The sequence below is a fragment of the Cyprinus carpio genome, chromosome A15 (genome assembly GCF_018340385.1).
Source record: "Cyprinus carpio isolate SPL01 chromosome A15, ASM1834038v1, whole genome shotgun sequence".
Taxonomy (NCBI): domain Eukaryota; kingdom Metazoa; phylum Chordata; class Actinopteri; order Cypriniformes; family Cyprinidae; genus Cyprinus; species Cyprinus carpio.
The window spans coordinates 19,082,367-19,104,979 of record NC_056586.1 but is presented as its reverse complement, the minus strand read 5'-3'; the positions used below and the strand labels follow the sequence as shown (position 1 = coordinate 19,104,979).

Genomic DNA, 22,613 nt, shown 5'->3' with positions numbered 1-22,613 from the left:
AATTTAAGTGAGTTATTATTACTAATACTTATTTTATCAATAATTATTTTTATAGCTAGGCAACAGTGTGTGTGTGTAGAAAAAAAAACATTTAGTTATACTAGTTATACTTCTGGGGACAAAAATGTTGAAATGCATCCTGAGACGTTTGGTAACTGAAAATAAATATATTTAAAAAATAAATAAAAAATACTAACTAGACGAGTACAGTTTGTAGACAAACTTTAAGTTGGCTTGAGAAAGCCTAGGCAGAAAGTTTGAAGATATTTTAACAGCTTTAAGTTTTGAATTATTTTAAGTTTTAGTTTAATAGTTTTCAAAGCTAGAATGTTAGATGGAAAAACAGATAGACTCACAGATAGATAGCTAAAACCAGCTATTTGAGTAAAAGATTAAACAGCTGAAAAACAGCTAAAAACCAGCTAAAATAAGCTGATTTAGCAAAAAAAAAAAAAAAAAAAAAAAAAAAACTGTTCAAAACCAGCTGATTTAGTAAAACAGACAAAAAGCACCTGAAAGAAAGCTGATTAAAATAAAAAATAGAAAAAAACGCTAATCCCAGCTGGTTGTCTAGTCTTAGCTGGTTTAAGATGAAAGTAACTGATTTAAGCTTGCTTGGTCTTGTAGCAGGTCTCCCAGCTTGACCATCCAAAAAGTGGCCAAAACCACTTTAAAACCAGCCTGGAAGACCAGCCAAAGCACATCATCTTAGGCTGGTTTCAGCTGTTTTTTTTTTCAGTAGGTAGGAGTTGCTATAGCAACAGACAGCTTAAATACAGCATAAATCTCATTGAATAAAAGTTTTCACCCCCTCAATGAAAGTCCATGGGATTTTTAGTGGTTTTGATAGTCTGGTTTTTGAAAAACCATAAGCCGGGTCAGTAAGTTTTACATTTTTTTGTATTTAAAAAAGTTTTATTTTAGAGGTTCTAGGGTCAGGTTTAGCCTATAGCAATTATAGTTAGCTAAATATAAAAGAAAAGTCCATGATATATCCTCATTTAGATTAGGTAAAAAGTGTGTGTGTGTGTGTGTGTGTGTACCTGATGGAAGAGGGGACTGTGTGTGACAGGAACTCGTAGAGCATTGAGACACATTCCCAAAACCATGTCATCAGGAGCATCATTAGTGTAGCACTTACATCCGCTCGCCAACAGCTGGACCACAGCCTCTCGACTGAACACCATCCTGTATGAGACACAACACAGCAACACTGGATACTTGACGTCTCCAGTGCAGGATGTCCAAAAACATTTGTCATAATACAAATTGAATAGATCTTTATTGTGCACTGTGATAGGAACTATTGATTTGTCATTGCAGGGTTTGTGAATCTCACACAAGAGGTTGTTGCATGTGCACTAACAACACAGTCAGTCACTTACAGTAAGCTCATTTCTGCTGGAGTTCTTTCCAAATATGCTAGCAAATTACACAGCATGTGGGCATTTATCTGTAGGGGGCCAAATTAGAGAGCTCAGGTTCCAATTGTGGTTAGCGCACTTTGTCGTCACTTCCATAAACTGTAATGTTCCTCAGTAGTAATAGCTGTGGACTTACATTACTGATAAATGTACAGTACAGTACACCATTAGGCATGTGAAGATGTCACAGGGAGATTTTATATACTATATATATATATATATATATATATCAATGTATGTCAACTAATGTCAAAAGGCTGTTTTCCGTGTGTAGCAGGCACTCACCCCCCACCACCAGTGATGTAACTGTATCCTCCCTGACCCAGTCCATACCCATAACGCTCTCCCAGACACACTGGCTCACTGGAGTCATAGCAGCTCAGCAAGGCCTGCAGTCTGGGCAAGCTGTGAGAACCAAACACATAATGCCACCCACTAAAGTGTAAACTGGTGCAAACATCACAGATTTCTTGTAAAATCATGCCATCTACCAGAAAACAGTAATATTACCTACATGTACACAAACTGACAGCCGAATAGTCTTACCTTATAAGAGTATCATCATCCACAATCAACAGCCAATCGGTCTTGGGCACGTGACTGCTCAAATATCTCCTCAAGATGGCGAATGTTTTCCCACAGTGACCTGCAAGCGGAAAAATGTACTTAATGTGTTGGAAACATACAAGAAAATTCAACAAGCACCTGTCATATCCTCTGCTAAACAATGTCCTCCAAATCCAGCTACCTCATGTTTTTTTAATACCCAAAGGTGAGATGACTTTGTCTGACTTTGCTGAGATCTTCACAATTCAGCCTTCCACCTCAACGCTGTCATTCAGCTGTCCGAAGAAACTGCAAATTAACATGCTGTCCATCCACTGCCTGAATGGGAAATGGAATGAGAACAGGATGCTATATATCCATTATGTACTCTTCGGATAAGTACCGCAGACATGATGTGATATCACAATGTTTCCTAAGCAAACAATCAGATTGTGATATTGAATAGACAATGTGCACCGTCAGAGGACAATAAAAGAGAAGGGAAGACCCTGAAGGAACTATACGCATAGTAGAATGAAGAAACTGGACTGGTGAAAGTAATGCGAGAAAAGCACCAAAGCATCAGTGACAATGTAGGCCATAGGAAGAGAGCAGAACAGGATGTGCTGCTGTCAGACTTCACAAGGAGAACAGGACACTCTCCACAACAAATATCACAGGCCCCTGTAGTGTGCTGTCCTGTCGGATAGTCTGCAGCCACCAGTTAAATCCTCCCTCAAGACAGCGATGAGGGGAAGAAGCAGCAGCCATCCTGAGGTGTGACAGTTTCTACAACAGGACTGGGCATAATTCAGAGTTGACTCCCTTTCAGTTCATGAGTCTGAATTTGAATTTAATTTCAACTGGAATGACAGAAAAAAATTTATTTACTGAACTGCATATCTAAGAAATTCAACACTTCCACCAAGGTCCACAAAAGTTATTTTATCATATATTCATAAAACAAATACAAATATGAGTTAAAGCAAATATTATATAATTGTTAATTTATTTATATATTCATAAAAGCAAATAAACAATTAATAACGTATTAATTTTTATGGAAATTATTGTTGGTTATTTGCCTGTGTATAAATCCACATATACCTACATATACACAAATCCAATAGCAAATCCGTATTTGGAAAAGCATGGAAAACGAATAATGCATTGTACGAAGCCACTAAAGGGACATGGTAAGCCGCTTGCTAGCAGTTATATTTATATGTGTGTGTGTGTGTGTGTGTGTATAAAATACACATTTCATAAATAATTAGAACATCTCTCTCTCATGTGTGTATAGATACATTTTATTAAATCTATTAATAAATTCATTAAATGACACATAATTACCTTGATGAATATTATTTAATATTAGGTGGTTATTTCTCTGTGTGTATAAATCTATATCTACATATGAGGATGACAGATGCATATACAGATTCTAACAAAGTTAGAACAACAGACAGACAGAATGATAGATAGAACAGAGACCTAGAACAAATAGATAGATAGAACAGATGAATGGATGGATGGATGGATAGAACGGTAGATTGAACAATAGATAGAATGGTAGTCAGAACGATAGATAGATAGATAGATAGATAGATAGATAGATAGATAGATAGATAGATAGATAGATAGATAGATAGATAGATAGATAGATAGATAGATAGAATGCTAAACAAAACAATAGACAGAAAAAACCATAGATAGTTAAACTAGTGTCTTTGATCCCTCTGAACTTCAAACAGTGATATACAGCCTCATTTTCATCAATATCTGTCAATGATTAAAAGCAAAAATCCTGCTATGATTTGGCTTCGACATCAGGTGAGAATAAGACAGAAAGAGGGTTCTTAGTCACAAACATCATGTCAAATTAATCTGCCAAGAGCTTTGTAGAGCATCAAACAAAAGGTAGAAGGTGATCAAACGAAGGACTGACCCATCAGAAGCTACCTGAAATAAAGTTTTCCTTTTAACTGAGTGTTAGAAAAAACCTGCAGGAAAGAGAAACATCATGAATGAAGGAGTGCTGGAGGGGTTTCTATTGAAATATCTGTGATCAATTGAATGGACAAAATGGCAAAATGAAAGACTCCAGTACAGAATATGAAGTTGTCTGTCCGAGTTTGTGGCTCTGATTGGACTTCCTGTTCTAATCAGAAGTAAAACACTTGAGCATCAGAGTTCACTTCAACATGATGATCACATTTGCATAGGTCATCATATCAGTCACAAACTGCTATGGTAGTGCAGCTTATCAGCTTGTGGCCTGGCTTGGCAGGATTGGAAAGCGATACAGCATTTACTGACTGCTTCTTGTATCAACTTGTTAAATTTCATTCTAATCAGCAGAAAACAGCCAAAACTTGAACCAAATCAGAATTTCACAAAAAAGAAACTCTACAAGCTAGTGCATCACAATATCTGAGGTCTACAACAAACACACAAAGCTCCAGGACAAAAGACTTTTGCATTCACATCCATAATATACCTCTATTCAATCTGTCCTTAGAATCATAGAGTCCATAGAATCATGGATCCAGCCTGAAGTGCTAGATATTTTATGTACACATTAGAGATATTGATTTAATTTAACAATTAAAATCGTATAACAGCATCATATTTGTGACATCATCTGTTGAACTAAATTAAATTTATTGTAGTAAACTATATTAATAAAAACTGTTCCACATTTTGTAGTAAGCCATGTCTCACATTTCGATGCATTACATGCTATTACAAATATCGTAATATTAATTAAAATTGTGAAACCCAAGAACTAAAATCACCTGTTAGCCATTCTATTTAGTGATTTAACAATAAATCTCACATACTGTATGATGTAAAGATCAAGTATAAAAAAATAAAGACCACTCACCCCGTTCTGTGTTTGGCACTCCCAGATTAATGGTGGGTATAGTGGGATCAGCATAATCACTGTAATACTCCAGCAGAGATGCTTGTTTAGCCCATGTTTTCTTCACCACAGGAACTGTTGTATGGGAACAGAATTAATCAATACTTCAACACATAACAGATAAATCCCACAATCCTCAGACCGCTGCTGTATCTTCTAGGGCTGACAGCGATCAACGTTTAATATCAAAGATCTTGGATATTGTTTTTAATGCTGGAGTTTAAATTAAATTTGATCTATGGAAACAAACACATGATGTGAACGCAATCCTTTATAATGCCATTATGTCCAAACCACCAGCATCTGCAGTAGTAGAACAACATTTTGCAGGTAAGAGAGCATCAGATTTGTAACAAACTGTTCCAACTGTAATACTGATGCCTCCATTTATAACAAGACTTGTGGATACAGCAGTTTCATCTAAAAATAATTGAAGTGGAAATATCATCCTTCTAATACCATCCTTAAAACTCCTCAAAGTGACTAGCGAGAGATAATTATGATAATTGGTACAATTAGATGCAACTGATGAGTCAGTTGGTTCGCAGTTGAGGGATTTTTTTTCCCTTCCCAGATGGTTCTCTGAATTCAAACTTCAACACTTTATCTGTCTCATTAAGTTTGAATTGATGCCTGGTGCTTAGCGACTGCCCAGAGTTGCCGTGAAGGGCTATAATAGTGGAAAGAAGACTGAAGTGATGCCACCAGGGCACACAGCCAAAGATCTCTCAATATGGAGTCACTTCAGAGGTCAAACAGTGACACTTGCTGAACTGTTGAAGCGAGAGGACATCAGACTTTATCAGCAGTGACGTGCAGCGCTCAAGGCACCAGTGAATAGAAAATATCTCAAGTTTTTCCCGTGGGTGCTTGAGCCCCCAAGCTCCCACAGAATCGACGGCTATGGCAACGTATGTGTTAGGGGCGCTGATTATCAAGAACGTACCACTCACCTCTGTCGGAATGGAACTTCTTACAAGTTTTCACCGCTACGAAGATGTTGTCGCTCTTAACAGGCTGGCCCTGGGGACACACGGGTGAAGAGAAGTTTGGTCAATGTTACAAGGGGGAAGTCGTGGCCTAATGGTTAGAGAGTCGGACTCCCAATCGAAGGGTTGTGAGTTCGAGTCTCGAGCCGGAAGGAATTGTGGGTGGGGGGAGTGCATGTACAGTTCTCTCTCCACCTTCAATACCATGACTTAGGTGCCCTTGAGCAAGGCATCGAACCCCCAACTGCTCCCCGGGCGCCGCAGCATAAAATGGCTGCCCACTGCTCCGGGTGTGTGTTCACAGTGTGTGTGTGTGTGTTCACTGCTCTGTGTGTGTGCACTTCGGATGGGTTAAATGCAGAGCACGAATTCTGAGTATGGGTCACCATACTTGGCTGAATGTCACGTCACTTTCACTTTCACTTTCACTTTCACATAGTCATCACCGTGCAATTATTCAGACAATTTAAATACTTCTTTACAGTGCAGAGCTGTGAAAAAGTAAGAACACTACTAGAAAAGTTTATTTTTTTCTTTTAACATACTTTTTGGACACAAAGTTACTGAATTGGCATTAACTAAAAAAATAAAAGGCTGATCATAAAATATAATTTAATAAATGACAATCAGAATGTACAACTTGACCATGAAATAACCATATTTTAGGCACAGATGGTTAGTAAACATTTACATTTACCAATATATCAAGGGTCTAAAATTAGAATCATATTAGTTTAATAATTATAGAAGGCCACACATTATATAGACCTCTGTAAACTGATTAGGTTTGATCAGGAGCATTGAAATACACTGCATTGTTATCATAGGCTGTGTTGTTATTGTCAAGTAAAACTATTAAAAATCATTGAAACAAAGCTGAAATCAAATAAAATATAAATATTAGAAAATTCGAAATGTTGCCTTGGTAACTAACTGAAATAAGTTTAAGTTGAAGTACTAAAATTATTAAACTGAAATAAATAAAAATAAATTCTAAAAATAAATATAAAAAATACAATACAATAAAACTGAAATTATAAAAATAAAATACAAGTACTAAAATTTAATCTAAAATTAAAATTGAAAATATTTGTGACAACAGCTCAGGTCGCTTTGTTCAGCATCATTTAAATGATGATTCAGTCTCTGTTGTTGAACCTGCACCTGTGAAGTCACATCAGTCACAATTTTCATTTTGGAGGTGTCCCATTAATGTGAGGGATAATCCACATTAGTGTGTTTAGTCACCCTTCATAAACCATTCTAATTTGCCACTGTGAATCACAACAGGTGTTTTCAAAACATTAGCAAAAGTCATAGTGTTATACCTGCAATACAACATTACCGACCAAGACCATTTACTCACAAGTCATTTTTACTAGCACAGATGCAAGCTTTAAGAGTCACAAAGGGTAATGGAGGTTGTTTATCCTGGGCAAACATCTGCCCTTCCTAATCAAACTTGTGATTTCCACCATTCAACAGACACTGCAGCCCAACTTCTTTTAGTATTATGCCAGTGTGTGTTTCTGTGTATTTCTGGTTGAAGTTTTGGTTCTGGATTTTGAGAGCATGCCAAGGCCTGTTAACCGTAACTGAGGTAAAAGTGCTCAGCACTGCTTCAGGGAGATATTGCTTTGATCTGAGCCCACTGTGAATATTAAATGCCAAGAGATTCTGGATGTTGTTGTCAGAAGAGACGACACATTGTGGCAGGAGAGGACAGCAAGTCCTGACTGAAACAACCCGATAATGCTGGTGCCCTTTAGAATAGCCTGCAGTGAAAACAGCTGTTGAAAACAGGCATGGTTATAAAAATATTTAGTTTCTCTTAATCTTTATGTAGGATATAAAATATTATATACAATAGAAGATTTTTTTTCATTAATTAATAGCAGTGAACAAAGAGGTATCATATCGATCACAAGTACAGTATGGAGTACCACAGTGCTCAGTACTAGGACCATTGCTTCACACGCTTTACATGTTACCCTTGGGAGATATCATCAGGAAACATGGTGTTAGCTTTCACTGTTATGCTGATGATACTCAGCTCCATATATCGCCATGGCCCAACGATACATACCAATCAGCAAAACTGATACATACCAATTTGCAAAATGGAATGCATAGTTGATATAAAAAACCTGATGACTAGTAATTTCTTACTGCTAAATTCTGAAGAAAAAAAAAAACAGGTGTTATTGGACCAAAACCTCCACATGTAATGACCTAGAAGACTGTCTAACACTTGATGGCTGCTCTGTCAATTCTTCGTCATCAGTTAGGAACCTAGGTGTGCTATTTGATAGCAACCTTTCCTTTGAAAAACATGTTTCTAGCATTTGTAAAACCGCAGTTTCCCATCTTAAAAATATATCTAAATTACAACTTATGCTCTCAATGTCAACTGCAAATGCAATCTTGCTATTTTTTATAAAGCCCTGAATTGTTCAGCTCCTTAGTACTTGAGAGAGCTCCCATCACATTATAGTCCTTCACGTCAGCTGCAATCTTAAAACGCTTGCCTTTTTATAATACCTAGAATATCAAAATCATCCGTTAAAGGATTGTTAGGCTGCATTAGGTCAACCAGAATCTAGAGACAACCTCTACAGCCCTGAATGTCAGCACCATATCAACTAGATGAGCCCCAGAGACAGATCGTTGGCAAAGACCTCATCAACTAGACGGCCATTGGGACAAGACCACGGGAACCAGACAAGTCTTCTGCACATATTGTCTGCTGGATTGCACAGACACTACTGGAAGAGAGCTGAATTGGATGATGACATCACTAAATCATCAATGAACTGACCTTAACTGAAAAATTGACAAATGTTTGTTATTGTCCTCTTGCATTATTGACAAACTATTTTCCTGTTTGACACTATAAAGCTGCTTTGACACAATCTATATTGTATAAAGCACTATATAAACTACGTTGACTTAAAATACAGCATGAAATTTAAATATTTTATTTTGTTTTTATTTATAGTTTATTACATTTTTAAAATTCAGTATAATATTTACAAATAAAACCTCAAAGTGACACTTAAAATCTATTAGAATTTAATGTTTATAATGGAAACAGTTAATAGATGCACTTGATGGTGATATACTGTATGTGAAAATTCAGTATATATTATTTATATTTTATAATATATTATTATTTTAGTTTTATTTATAAATGTTACAAACTATAAAAAATTAACACATACTTTTATTTTGGTGTTAATGTTTTTTACTTTTAATTTTTTTAAATTTTTTTATTTAATTTGATTTGACCAAAATGGAAATAAGGAGGTAAAATACTTAATATAACTAAAGGTATAAAAGCTTGGCAAATAAGACTCTCTAGTTCACTCGATTCAGAGACTCAATCCCAGCAGCTTATGAATTATGTAATATAATGTTTCCAAAAGAAACCACAAAGTGGCACTTAAAATCAATGAGATTGTAATGGTCCATAATGGAAACAGGCGACTGAGACTTTAATGTGCTTGATGGTGATGCATGTGAACAACCCAACTTTACATATTTATAGTCATTTGAGTAAAGTTTTAAGCATAACAATTATGCACTGAACACAAGGGCGCAGCTTTCAGACTTAAACAGGATAAAAAGGCTCATGACCAGCAATGGATTAGAATAAATGAATTTTTAATTTGATTCATAATTTTTGGTTGGGTCAAACCCAGACATTCAGAGACCAAATATAGAGGTATAATAAGCAACCTGCCAAAACATCCTCAATCAATTTTCCAAATATTGCATGCACACAAGGCTATACGCGCTGGTGCTTAAATGAAAACATTATGTACCAAAGAAATTACTGCACTGCTTTTATCTTAAATGGATAGTATTATCTTAAAGATTTTCTTCTGTGGAACACACACAAAATTATTTTTTTAAGTAAAAGTAATATGATATTCTTTCACTCATGTGCAAACCCTGACACTCCATTTCATTTATTCATTTAGCAAATGCTTTTATCCTTATTTGCATTACAAATCACATTAATCATTTCTACCCAAGGTTTGCCCTTTCTCCCATCTCAGCCTTCTCCACATACTGATTATGTGTGTGTGCCAGGTGTGTTAAGTGTCTGGTGTGGAGGTTACCTACACACACTGGTGAATGGCTGCTGACAGTGGTGGCACAGTATTGAGCTCTTGGCTTGTGCTCTGGTAGCGTGCAAAGCTCTGGAACCCCCGTCAGTCGGGGTCCCTTTCCATCCTCCCAAATGTATAGTGCAACCTGCAGGAGAAAAAGAAGAATAATTTAATAAAACGCAATAATTTTTCTTCCAAAAATGAAAATTTGCTGATAATTTACTCACCTTATATAAGATATAAATGAGTTGTTTCTTCATCAGAACAGATTTGGAGAAATGTAGCTTTACATCACTTGCACACCAATAGATCCTCTGCAGTGAATGGGTGCCGTCAATATGAGAGTCCAAACAACTGATAAAATCAAATCACAATAATCCAGTTCTCCAGTTTCTACAGTAAAAAATTCCATCCACTGTTGTCATCTGACATTAAAATCCACATATTTGTTTAGAACTGCTTTTGTAAATGGTGCGTGATCTGTGCATATCTCTCTCCTGATTCAGACCAGATGACTTTTTAACTCAAGAAAGTATCATTATGGATAAAGAAATCATATTTTTCTTCTTCTACCAAACACAAAGTTTTTCACTTTAAGATGTTAATTGAAGGACTGGAGTCGTGTGGATTACTTGTAGATTATTATAATGTTTTTATCAGCTGTTTGGACTCTCAATCTGAAGGAACCCATTCACTGCAGAGGATCCATTGAATTTCCAAATCTGTTCTGATGAAGGAACAAACTCATCTACATCTAAGGTGACATGAGGGTGAGTACATTTTTCAGCAAATGTACTCATCCTCCTGTTGCTCCAAACCTACATGACTTTTTTTTCTTCTGTGGACCACAAAAAGATATTTGGAAGAATGTTTCAACTGTTTTAGTTTTTACAATGAATGTCAAAGGGATCGAAAACAGTTTAGTTTTTACAATCGAAAGTCAAAGGGATTGTAAAATATCTTCTGCTGTCTATAGAAAAATGTTAATTTGGAATTACATGAGGATAAGTAAATTATTACAGAATTGCTGAGAATGAAATAAAACCATATTGATCAAAAATGTTGCAAGCCAAATTTAAACCTGCAGCATTCCATGAGCACCATGAGATTTTAAGAAGAATGGAACATTACAGTACTTTAAAAAAGTTGTTCTTGTTTCTGTATATAAAGATAGATCTCCCACACATGAAAATGAGATTTTCAAGATGTATCCAATAAATTATCAGACAGCCTGTCCTCAGCTCTGTAGGGAAAGAGCTGCAGAAGAACAAACACACGAATACAGAAGGTACAGTGAAGGCAAGGTGTTTTTTGGGGGGGACTATGGGGACTAGATGAGAAAAATCCTTTCTTTTTTGAATTTTGTGGAAATAGCGCTAGAGAGACTGAGGGAGAGGGAAATAGGGAATGAGAAGGTGGAGAAAACAAAATGTTCCTGAGAAATGTGCCAGAAGATTCTAGTACTGCCAGAGCTACTCCAGTTAAATGGTGAAATGAGGGAATGATTACAGAGCTTCTTTTTTTCACAACAACGACAGGGCACTCAACTACAAGCATAATGTATGCCAAGTTGATGATTTTTTTTTATACATAATTATTAAGCAGCACAACTGTTTTCAACATTGATAAGAACTTTTTCTTAAGCACCAAATAGCATATTAAAAAGCATATCAGAATGATTTCTTAAGGATCATGTGACACTGAAGACTGGAGTAATGGCTGCTGAAAATTCAGCTTTGTCTTCTTGAATTACAGTGCGATAGAGCTGCTCATGTGTGGTTTCACTCTGGGTAAGTTACAGCGACAAAGAAATGAGCTTCTGAGTCATTTGAAGTTTTCAGATCCACTCACTGTTCTCCACTGGAGTGCTTTAAATCAGTTTTGTGTTCTGTGCGTGACTCAAATGCAGTGTCATGCGCGAGATGCAGAAAAGAATGCGAGTGCATATACGGGCATGACTCTCGTTGCATATTCATACAGACAGTATTTGAACCTACTGTAAGCTGCTGTTTGAATTTATGGAGTTATGGCATTTTTAAACTGTGTCGGAGATGTTAGTGTGTCTCCTATAATATCGGTCATGATCACTGATCATATGATCATGGTCAAACATGATCACTGCACAATCTAATACATAGTGTCTTATTAACTCACTGTCATGCATTGTGTGCAATGCATCTCTTCTCCCTCTTCACGTTTTCTCCACTGCTAAAGAAACTCTTATGCCTCTTAAAAGTCCTTGTGAGTGCTCATCTAACAATTAAGAGCTCTAGAGCTGTAGAAATGTACATTTTGGTATGTATTCAAATCGGCATGAGCCAAGGAATCAGAAGATTTTTTTTTTTTTTTGCCTTTTAGACCATGGGGTTCAAAAGTTATTAGCAGAAACATGAGTGCAAATTCGGCCTATTGGGGGCGCTAAAGAGATTGAGATAGAGACTGCAAATTTGCTCTGGTTAATATTGAGACTGTCCTCTATATGTGTGCTAAATTTTAGAACTTTCCCGCAAGTGGATCTATGAGCTGCCATAGACTTCCAGAGAAGGAGGAGGAGGAGGAGTATAAGAAGAAGAAGAAGAAGAAGAAGAAGAAAACTAATGGATACAATAGGTGCCTAAAAACCTTCGGTGCTTGGCCCCTAAATATATTAATTAGTTATGTTGACTTCATAATATCAATATTACCATTTTACTATTTTTTTGATGAAATAAATGCAGCCCAGGTGAGCATAAGAGCATAATTCTTTTAAAAACATATAAACCTCAAACTTTAGAGCAGTATAGTTTATGCATAATGTTCTCTATGAATTAATACTCTAATACATTTGCAGTGTTTGTAATGTTTCTAAGGTGATAGTTTTCAACTATTTTAAAATCCACTTTTCTTAGTGGACACTTTAATCTACAATTAAAAGATTATGAAATAAATTTAAAACAGCAATATACAGTACACTCAGACAATCATCATTCCAAAATATACACCTTAAAAATCTTCACCTCATGTTTCAGATCTATGGTGAAGTCCGATTTTAATGGCTCCTCTTCTATTTTGCTTGTCAAACTAAAATGTGAAATAACTAAAATTAGTGAACTACAAGAGAAAATCCAACATGTTAAATAAAAAATACACACAGTACCTGTTCATACATGGCAATTCATGGCTCCAAAAATAACATAGGTACACTGAAATACCATATTAACACCATAGTATGTCTACAGCAATTTTCCAGTACCGTGTTATATATCAAACTACCATGACATCAAATATAATCACTTATACTATGCAAAGATTCCAGCTATGAAAAACTGTTCAGAAAACTTGTATGAGTAGTAGAATAAAATGGTATTCATTCATATTATCTATAAAAACATGTTATTCTGAACCCAGGAACCCAGCAGATCAGCTGAGGGCGTCTTTCTAACCTGTTGACCAGAGAGATGCTAAGCGCCCATCCTGCAGAGAAGTCTGGGTACTCAAAAGCCGCAGGGTTCTCAGAGAAAGCATAATGATGGATGATGGTGGACTCTTCATCATGCAGAGGCTTGCCAAGAAACCACTCCTGAGAACAAAATGTGGAGGTTAATTAGATTGCGATTGTCATCTCAGGCTACATCACAGCGTAGCAGATGCAATAGTGTGGTGGCCTCAGACTGCAAATTCAGACATGAATATTACAACTTGATTTTAACCAACTTTTTATTCTGTTTACAAAATTCTTGAGGTTATTTCCTCAACACAGTCAAAGCAGCAGTAAAATTTAGCGGCTATGGAAGTTTTTCCAACACAGAATAAAATTATTACAAAATTAATTGTAATTTTTTATCTCACAACTTTGACATTTTTCCTCAGAATTAAGAGTTTATAACTCACAATTTGAAGTTATAGGCTCATAATTGCAAGTTTAAATCTTGCAATTCTGTTTTTTTTTCTGTAACAGAATAAAAAATAAAAAAGATAATTGTGACTTTTTAACTCTTCTTTTTTTCTCTTAGAATTGCGAGTTTATATCTCACAGTTCAGACTTTTTTCCCCCTAGAATAGGCTAAATTGTGAGATAAAAAGTCACAATTATCTTTTTTTTTTCTGTGATGGAAATAAGCTTCCATAACTGATCAAGTGACAGTGATATTGTCGCAGCTAAAAAAAGGGGAAAAAATTAACAATGTTTTATTCATAGAAAAATTCTTACTTGTAGTGCTGTGCTAAACAGCTGCCTGTCGTGTTAAATGCACTGTGCAACTGACTCATCATAATGTAGTTCACATTATTGTGTCACTTGGAAAAGGCTAGGGTAAACTGATTTTAATGAAGTGGAAATCTGTGATGAGTCACTTGCACAGTACATTCGACATGACAGGCAGCTGTAAATGGCTTTCCGTTGTCATTTCATTAATATGTCGACAGCACAGACAGCTGAAATTTTAAAGGACAGTCTAAGTAATGATCAGAACGTATGTGTGTGAATCTATAGTACGATCTATGAGGACAACTACAAGACTGCGAGAATGAGAAATCACAGTAAAGTAAAACTTGAGAAAGTGACACATTTTAAACAGAATCTCTCAGTCAAATGTGCAGGAGAAAAAGATTCAGCCAGGGAATTCATCACATTTATTACTCTCACATATTAAAAAGAAAAAACAAATAGGATGAAGTAGTTGAGTTTGTGGGCTTGGCATTGTGTTTATAGACATCAATTACCATCAGTTTTAAGAACAACAACTGCAAATTAAATGGTTATCACTTCTGGGCTATGTCGCAGTTGCAATTGCTGTTAGGGGGGTTTTAACATTGATAAAGCAGCATCATGGAGAGTCATTTAGTGCAAACACAATACATCTTTTCACTTTTCCATGACAAGATCAATGTCAGACTGCAAATAAATATCTCAGAACAGCTTTCAGCATAAAATGCTTACACCCTTGGGTCTGACATTCAAAATAATTCATGCTGACATCATTTAAGATAAAACAAAACAAAAAAGACTAAAACACATGAAGATCTCATTGATAATGGAGCTAGGTGGAGCACAATTCTAAATCTGTAAAATACAGGCTATATGGGTAATTCTACAGGTAGCAGACTGGTCAGATTTTAAGGGAACATTAGTGTATACAGCGTTTTAATGACTAGAAATGTGTGGAACCCATTTTAATAACCTCACTTTATCTAACATTCATGGTGAACAAAGGTTTATGAACAGCATGATGGAACATGGATAAGAAAACACTATAACAGACTATTTCCAATCTTGCTGACTTTGGAACATCAAGCAAGGGCTAATATGAAATATGATTTATTTTGCACATTTGGCACAATATGAAAAGTTCTTACTTGTCTGCAGTTAAATTTTTTGAGGACTTCATGGAGTTTATGCAGTTTCACTCTGGTGTCCTCCTCTAGAAACATGATCCAAGACGAGTTCTTGCCAAACTGTGATGACAAGCTAAAAGAGAATAAAACATTCTGCATTATTAACAATTTTAAAGAAAATTTATACCAGTTTATAAAAACATATCAACAGACTATAATCATTTATAATTAGTCTGTGCATTAGTGGTGGGATTTCTTTTTAAATAAATTCTTACTGCAAGTTACATTTTTACACCAGTAGGTGATGACAAGAGTTTTATAAATGAGTCACCGAATTGTTCAAATGATTTGTTCAAAAACATTGATTCATTCAGTAGGGAAACGTGTCTGTTTTATAAATGAGTCATTGAATTGTTCACTCAATTTGTTCAAGAACACTGATTCATTCAGGAACTTGTAAGTAAGTCACTGAATCATTCACTCAATTGAATCATTCAATATACTGATCCATTCAGGAACCACTACTGTGTGATGCACAGTTGATTCTGCTGTGACTTTTGAAACTATTTTTGTTTGCAGAGAAAAATACAAAGTAATTTGCAACACCGTGTATAAAATTCCCACCGAAAATATGAGTATTAAAATAATCATATTAATAACCAATATTAATGTTTTGAATATTAACAACGACAACGACAACAAAACAACTATTATTAAAAATATAATAAGAATACTTCACAATATACAATAATCAAATTTAATGATTTTTATAATATACAATATTATTAATTCATGATTTTGCCAAATCACATCAACAAGAGCACTCTTGTTAATGAGATATCATTTAAATAACTCCAAACACATCAACAACATACGAATCTTGAACAAGAATTCTACACAACAGTAATACGAAATGAACCAAACTAAAACTTTCACTTTCTGAGATTTCACCAAGCTGAATGTTGGTCATATCAGTATATACAGCACTTACTAAGGCAGTAGTGGGAGAATGCTCCAGTCTCCCTCATTGTCTGTCAGCGTGTGCAGGAGCAGGATGACAGGGGGACTCTGAAAGAGACAAACATTATTACAACTACTGTCAGATGAAGAAAAATGGGAAGATACTGTGAGAGCAGAAGTGATTCCAATCCTGTTATTGTTACAAACCACTGTTTAAAAGTTTGGGGTTGGTAAGATTTATTTATTTATTTTATTTCTTATTTATTTTTTCTTATGTTTATCAAGGCTGCATTTATTTGATCAAAACTTTTCTCTATCATTTTTTTTTGTAACATTACAAATGGCTTTACTGTCACTTTTGATTAATATAATACGTTTGCTAAATAAAAGTATATTTTGCCAATTTAAAACTTGCCACTTAAGACATTTTTTACTCTACAGTCAATATACAAATAAATGAATAAATAAATAATGAGATGTGCTACTTAAAATTTGCTTGCTCAAATCTGCTGTACACATACTCGCATTATTCAAATTTTAGCTATTCAAAAAAACAAAACAAAACAAAACAAAAAAAAAATGACAGGAATCATTCGCAGCAAATGCTGAAAGTGGACAACCATATTTTAAATCTGTAGAGAATCATAACCTTGAGTTACAAAAGTGTTTCTATGCTATCCGAAAAAATTAAAAAATAAAAATCAGATACATTTCAAAATTTTCAGCCTAGGGCAATTTACATCTGTGACGAGTGACAATGAATCAGATAAGAGAGTGTTCATGTTCAAAACTTCTCTCTTAATACAGCAGATATATATAGAGTATATATATTTGAATGAAATTTTATTTTTAGTAATTTTTTTTATATATATATATATATATATATATATATATATATATATATATGTATATATATTTTATCCAGCTGTATTTACTCAGTGCAACTTTGTACATCCAAGTGAAAGATATAACACCAACATGTCAGAAAAACAAATGCAAAAAATAAAAAAATAAAAATAAAAACAGAATCACCCCCTGGAAAAAGGATCACCCCCTTGTGTCAGTATTTTGTTGAACCACCTTTTACATAAATTATCAGTGGGGTTTAAGTCTGGACTCTGACTAGGCCATGCAAGGACATTCACCTTTTTCTCCTTCAACCACTGTGTGCTCAGTTTTGCTGTGTGCTTTGGGCCATTGTCACGTTGGAAAGTAAACCTTCTTCCCTTTGACAACTTTCTGGCAGAGGGCAGCAGATTTTCCTCAAGAATTTGACAGTATTTTGCCCCATCCATGTTCCTTCTATCCTGACAAGTGCTCCAGTCCCGTCGGCAGAGAAACACCCCCATAACAGGATATTACCACCTCCATGCTTTACTGTAGGAATGCTGTTATTTGGATGGTGAGCTGTACTGGATTTCCTCCAGACATATTGTTTGATGTTTAGTCCAAATCATTAAATTTTAGTCTCATCTGCCTCAGAATCTTTAGAGTCCATTTTGACAAAGCTCAGTTGTGACTGCATGTGGCTTTTCTTGAGGAGTGACTTTTTTCTTGCAACCCTCCCATACAAGTCACATTTGTGGAGAATTTGTGATAATGTTGTCACATACACACAATGAGCACTCTTTGTCATAAGTTCCTGCAGCTGTTTCAGAGTTGCTGTAGGCCTCTTGGTCGCCTCTCTCAAGTTTCCTCCTGGCTCTTTCATCCAGTTTGAAGTGATGTCCCGATCAGTGAGGGTCTGTGTTGTACCAAATACCTTCCACTTCTTAATAAAAGACTTCACTGTGCCTCTAGGCACTGATAAAGCCTATAACATTTTTTGTGTCTATCTCCTGACTTGTGCCTGTCCACAGCTTTATCCTGGAGATCTTGTGACAGTTCCTTGCCACCCATAATTGACTGTTTGCTTCAGTTGCACTGCCAAGGACTGAAATGCTCCAGGAAAGCTCTTTTCATGCTGAGCTAATCAGAATGACCACAGCTAAAAGCCAAATGGCTCTGTGTGCCATTGAGAAGGTGATTAGCTACACCTGATTGAGGTTACAAGTCATTTTTAGGAGGAGGTGGTCCTTTTTCCAACTCAGCGATTGTGTTTTTTTTATTTCTTTTTTTTTTCTGACATGTTGGTGTTATATCTTTTATGTTATTCACTGCACTGAGTAAATACAGCTGGATAAAAAAAACTCTGTCAGTCTTCATTTCAGGCTGCAAAGCAAAAAGATGTAATTATTTTAAGGGGGGGGTGATTATTTTCTATACCCACTGTATATTCACAAATGTGCCCTCAAAACTTTATTCTTATCTCTAAAGAGACACATGAATGGCTTAATATAGATCTGAGGACTTTGTGACATTCACTGTCTTCATACAGCTCATCAGCATGTGAACAGAGCAAAAAGGGATTGTGATTACGCTGTGATTCAAGGCGACAACGAAGATAGGGGTCGGTGTGACCTTGCTACCTTATGTTACCTCAGATGGTTGCCTTGGTTCAATCACATTGCGGCCAGAGACCGGAACGGCGAAAAATTAACACTCTAATCTTAGATGTGTCTGATCTGTCTGTCATGGGAAGAGAAAGTGCAAAAACAGACATAAGCTTGCGTATAGCAAGTTCAATGAATCTAGTTTGTCCTATCAGTTTGCCCCCAGTTTGAGTTTAACTTCATTGGTAAAGAAATGGTTCTTCCATCAACATTTCTCTTTACAGTTATCTGTTCAGTAATTAACTTTTTGCTATTCTCAGGTTGACTTTTTTTGTGAAAATGCTTTTAACCTAAAATGGGTACAAACATGCTTTAAATGTCAGGCTTTGGGTGGAATATAGCCTTGAGACAATATGGACTATAAAATGAACCATTAGTAATCTATGCTTAGATTCAAAAATACTTAATGTTAAATAAGATGCATGTTTTTGACCAGCAACAACTAATTTACAGCAGAGAATAGTCAATGTAACCATTAAGCTAATCTTTTATGATTGTATAATGTCATAAATTACACAAAGCCAGCAGGCAGCATCTAAACAGCATTTTAAAAGGGTGAATGTCAGGTCAAACCAATACAAATCATTATAAGGATGCATTTCAGTTGTGAGGTCATGTTGACTTAGCCAATGTTCTCTGCCCATCGGCCTGATTACCAGAGAGACTTGGACAAACATAACACATTGCACTTCCCTGCTAAAGGGTGCTTGGTTTAACCATGCCTGTGCATTGGAGTAATTAATTAGGGCAAATTTGAGCTAATGGATGAAACTAATTACAGCCTCCTCATCATCTGCAATAAATAACCCAGTTGACTTTTCCAAGTCATTTGCAATTACAGAACTCCTTTCACAACTTATTGTATGAATCAGAAAGCATTATATTATAAATTCAACTTTATGTCTGCAAACTCCAAAACTGAATTACTAACTTACATTAACATTTTCCGGAAATATCAGTGCTTGAAAAACAGCAAAAGAACTATTTGCACACAGAAACACATGCAAAATCACACACACAAACACATAATCATGTACACACAGAAACTTTCATTCAAAATATGAAGGAATTTTAGTTGTGGCTATGCAATTTATCCCCGGGGAGCGCTGTGGGCCAAGGAGGATGAAGCCGCTCAGAAGAAGCCTTTGCCCCTCACACCCGGACCAAGAGGGGAGAGCGTGCGACCGCCGGACTCCGCCCCTTACCTGGACCCTTCCTTCCCGAACACTACCTGCCCTTCACGGACCCCGCAGCACAAGGAGGACACCGGATCCCCTGTTTATTGTGAACACCCTTTCCCTTTGGACACTTTATTCCCTGCTTTTATGTTACTTTCTGTCTTAAAGGGGTCATATGACGTTGCTAAAAAGAACATTATGTTGTGTATTTGGTGTAATGCAATGTGTTTATGCTGTTTAAGGTTAAAAGAACACAATTTTTTTTTTCACATAATGTACATTATTGTTGCTCCACTACGCCCCGCCTTTCTGAAACGCGTTGACTTTTACAAAGCTCATCGTTGTGAAAAGCGAGGTGTATGCTGATTGGCCAACTATCCAGTGCATTGTGATTGGCTGAATGCATCAAGCGTGTGACTGAAATGTTACGCCCCTAACCATACTGTGATGCTGTGTGTCCTGGCACGACGATCTTTTTAGGTACTACAAAGTCATCATTTTCAGACTTTAATCTTACATTTCTTAAAAATTATACAAAATTAAATACAGCACAAGGCTAAACTAAGGCTGAATCTATAAAACGAAGGTTTAAAGTTTGACAACAAGGACAAAAAAAAGATGACAAATAAGTCAGACAGACACAAAGAAGAATACTAAAAAGATGACAAACAACATGAAGACATGTCCACAGGGAATGTTTCCCGCTCAACACTGACATTAATAGAAGGAAACTGTCTAGGTCATACCAGCTGCTGCCATGCTAAGACTTCTGTGTCTCTCAGGGCTTTAAAGATGAATATCTCCGTGTTTACAGACTGTCTGTCTTATTGAATTTGTTCGATGCTGCATGCATTGCCAATGTTCTGCTGCTTCAGCCCCCCAGTGGTGGAACAAACATCCTACAGCTTTTAAAACAAGTCACTGCTGGCTGCACACTGGGGTGTGAATATGAGCAAGCGAGGGATGTTCAGCAGCACTGTACAGCCACACAGGGCAAGAGTGATAAATCTCAAGTCTAACTCACACTGACAATACTGCAACTGTCAAGGTTCAGAGACCGAAAGAGATGGAGAGAACTGATGTGCACATCCACAGAGAATGTGATGCATGAGCATTTCTCTGTAACAAATAAATGTTACGCCTCACAAGTCCAACTAAAGAGATACAAATTGCTCTAATGAAACTAGAATTATGTATCAGCTCTACAAGTCAACTGTCTTATGTCTCAGACTAGTGCTGACATCTTGTGGTAACGGATCAAGAAGCATGAAGTCGAGTTCATATTTTGAGAATGGTTTCTTCATTTCCCTACAAAGGTCTGAAGGTACAAGACTGTAATTGTGTTCCTCAGTTTTATCCTGAAGAACAATGAAGTTCTATACATTATTCAATATTATACAAAATCATCTAAAGAAGCTATAGTGTATGATTTAAAAGGACAGCTTAATGAAAATTCTCTCTCTCTCTCTCTCTCTCTCTCTCTCTCTCTCTCTCTCTCTCTCTCTCTATATATATATATATATATATAAAGATCTCTCTTACGGACAAAAACAGTTAAAAAAATCAATATTAAAAATATTATTTTACATTAAAAAAAAAAATAATAATATATATATATATATATATATAATATTTTATTATAATTTATTTTAAATAATATTTTTATACTAAATTTTAATAAGATAAAAATAAATTAATTATTTAATAAAACAAATAATACACTGAAAAAGAACTGGTAGAGGTAAGATATAAAAATAATAGAATGTATTCGTATTTAAAATGAAAGCATAAAATATAAATCTAATATACATATGATTACATAAATATATTTTTAATACTTATTATTAGAAACTGACATTTACATTAAATTAAATAAATGAAAATAAACACTGAAGGAGAACTGGTAGATGTAAGATATAAAGAAATAAGATTGAAACAAAATGTTATTGTCCCCCTAAAACTGACTCTAACGCTTCCCAGCATCTAAGTGCAATCTTCAAAGTTGAAGTGGAATTTGGTTACATCACTAATTATTGTTTTGTGTCCTCAACAAAGGCAGTGCGTTTCAGTGAATTTTTTGTATAACCGAACCATCACTGAGATTTGCATGGACATTGCATTTAAGCACACATCTGACTTGACATCTAAAGTAATCCATGGATTTGCTATTCGCTTGAGGGCGAATGATTTTAAAAATTCAACTGTCACAACAACAGAAATACTGAGAAGACGTACACTACACTGTATTTTTTCCACTTTGTTTGTGCTCACAAAGTGTTGCTAAAAAGCATTTAATCTGATAAAAGGATGGGGAAAATGAAAGAAATCAAAACAGCTTGTGACGTGACCTACAGCCAAGTATGGTGAACTATACTCAGAATTCGTGTTCTGTGTTTAACCCATCCAAAGTGCACACACACAGCAGTGAACACACACACACCGTGAACACACACCCGGAGCAGTGGGCAGCCATTTATGCTGCGGCGCCCGGGGAGAAGTTGGGGGTTCGGTGCCTTGCTCAAGGGAACCTCAGTCATGGTATTGCCGGCCCGAGACTCAAACCCACAACCTTAGGGTTAAGAGTCAAACTCTGTAACCACTAGGCCACGACTTCCCTTTTTTTTTGTTTGAATGTTTATGTAGTAGTCCACTATTTATCTTTTTTTTTTT

At 35.8% G+C, this 22,613-nt stretch overlaps 1 protein-coding gene across 5 annotated transcripts in view; it reads right to left on the bottom strand.

Annotated features, from left to right (window-relative positions):
- LOC109104103 (beta-1,3-glucosyltransferase-like) overlaps positions 1–22,613 on the bottom strand; it is a 67,181-nt gene that overhangs the window by 1,371 nt on the left and 43,197 nt on the right. For 3 of the 5 annotated variants that reach the window (XM_042771371.1, XM_042771368.1, XM_042771370.1), the window contains 10 exons: positions 16,305–16,381; positions 15,335–15,446; positions 13,423–13,559; positions 12,997–13,060; positions 10,014–10,145; positions 5,850–5,919; positions 4,858–4,971; positions 1,971–2,070; positions 1,710–1,829; positions 1,044–1,188 (listed from right to left, as the gene is read on the bottom strand). In XM_042771371.1, the coding sequence (XP_042627305.1) occupies positions 1,044–1,188; positions 1,710–1,829; positions 1,971–2,070; positions 4,858–4,971; positions 5,850–5,919; positions 10,014–10,145; positions 12,997–13,060; positions 13,423–13,559; positions 15,335–15,446; positions 16,305–16,381 (1,071 nt within the window). The remainder of the gene's footprint in view (positions 1–1,043; positions 1,189–1,709; positions 1,830–1,970; positions 2,071–4,857; positions 4,972–5,849; positions 5,920–10,013; positions 10,146–12,996; positions 13,061–13,422; positions 13,560–15,334; positions 15,447–16,304; positions 16,382–22,613) is intronic. The other 2 variants (XM_042771369.1, XM_042771372.1) reach the window with 2 other exon arrangements.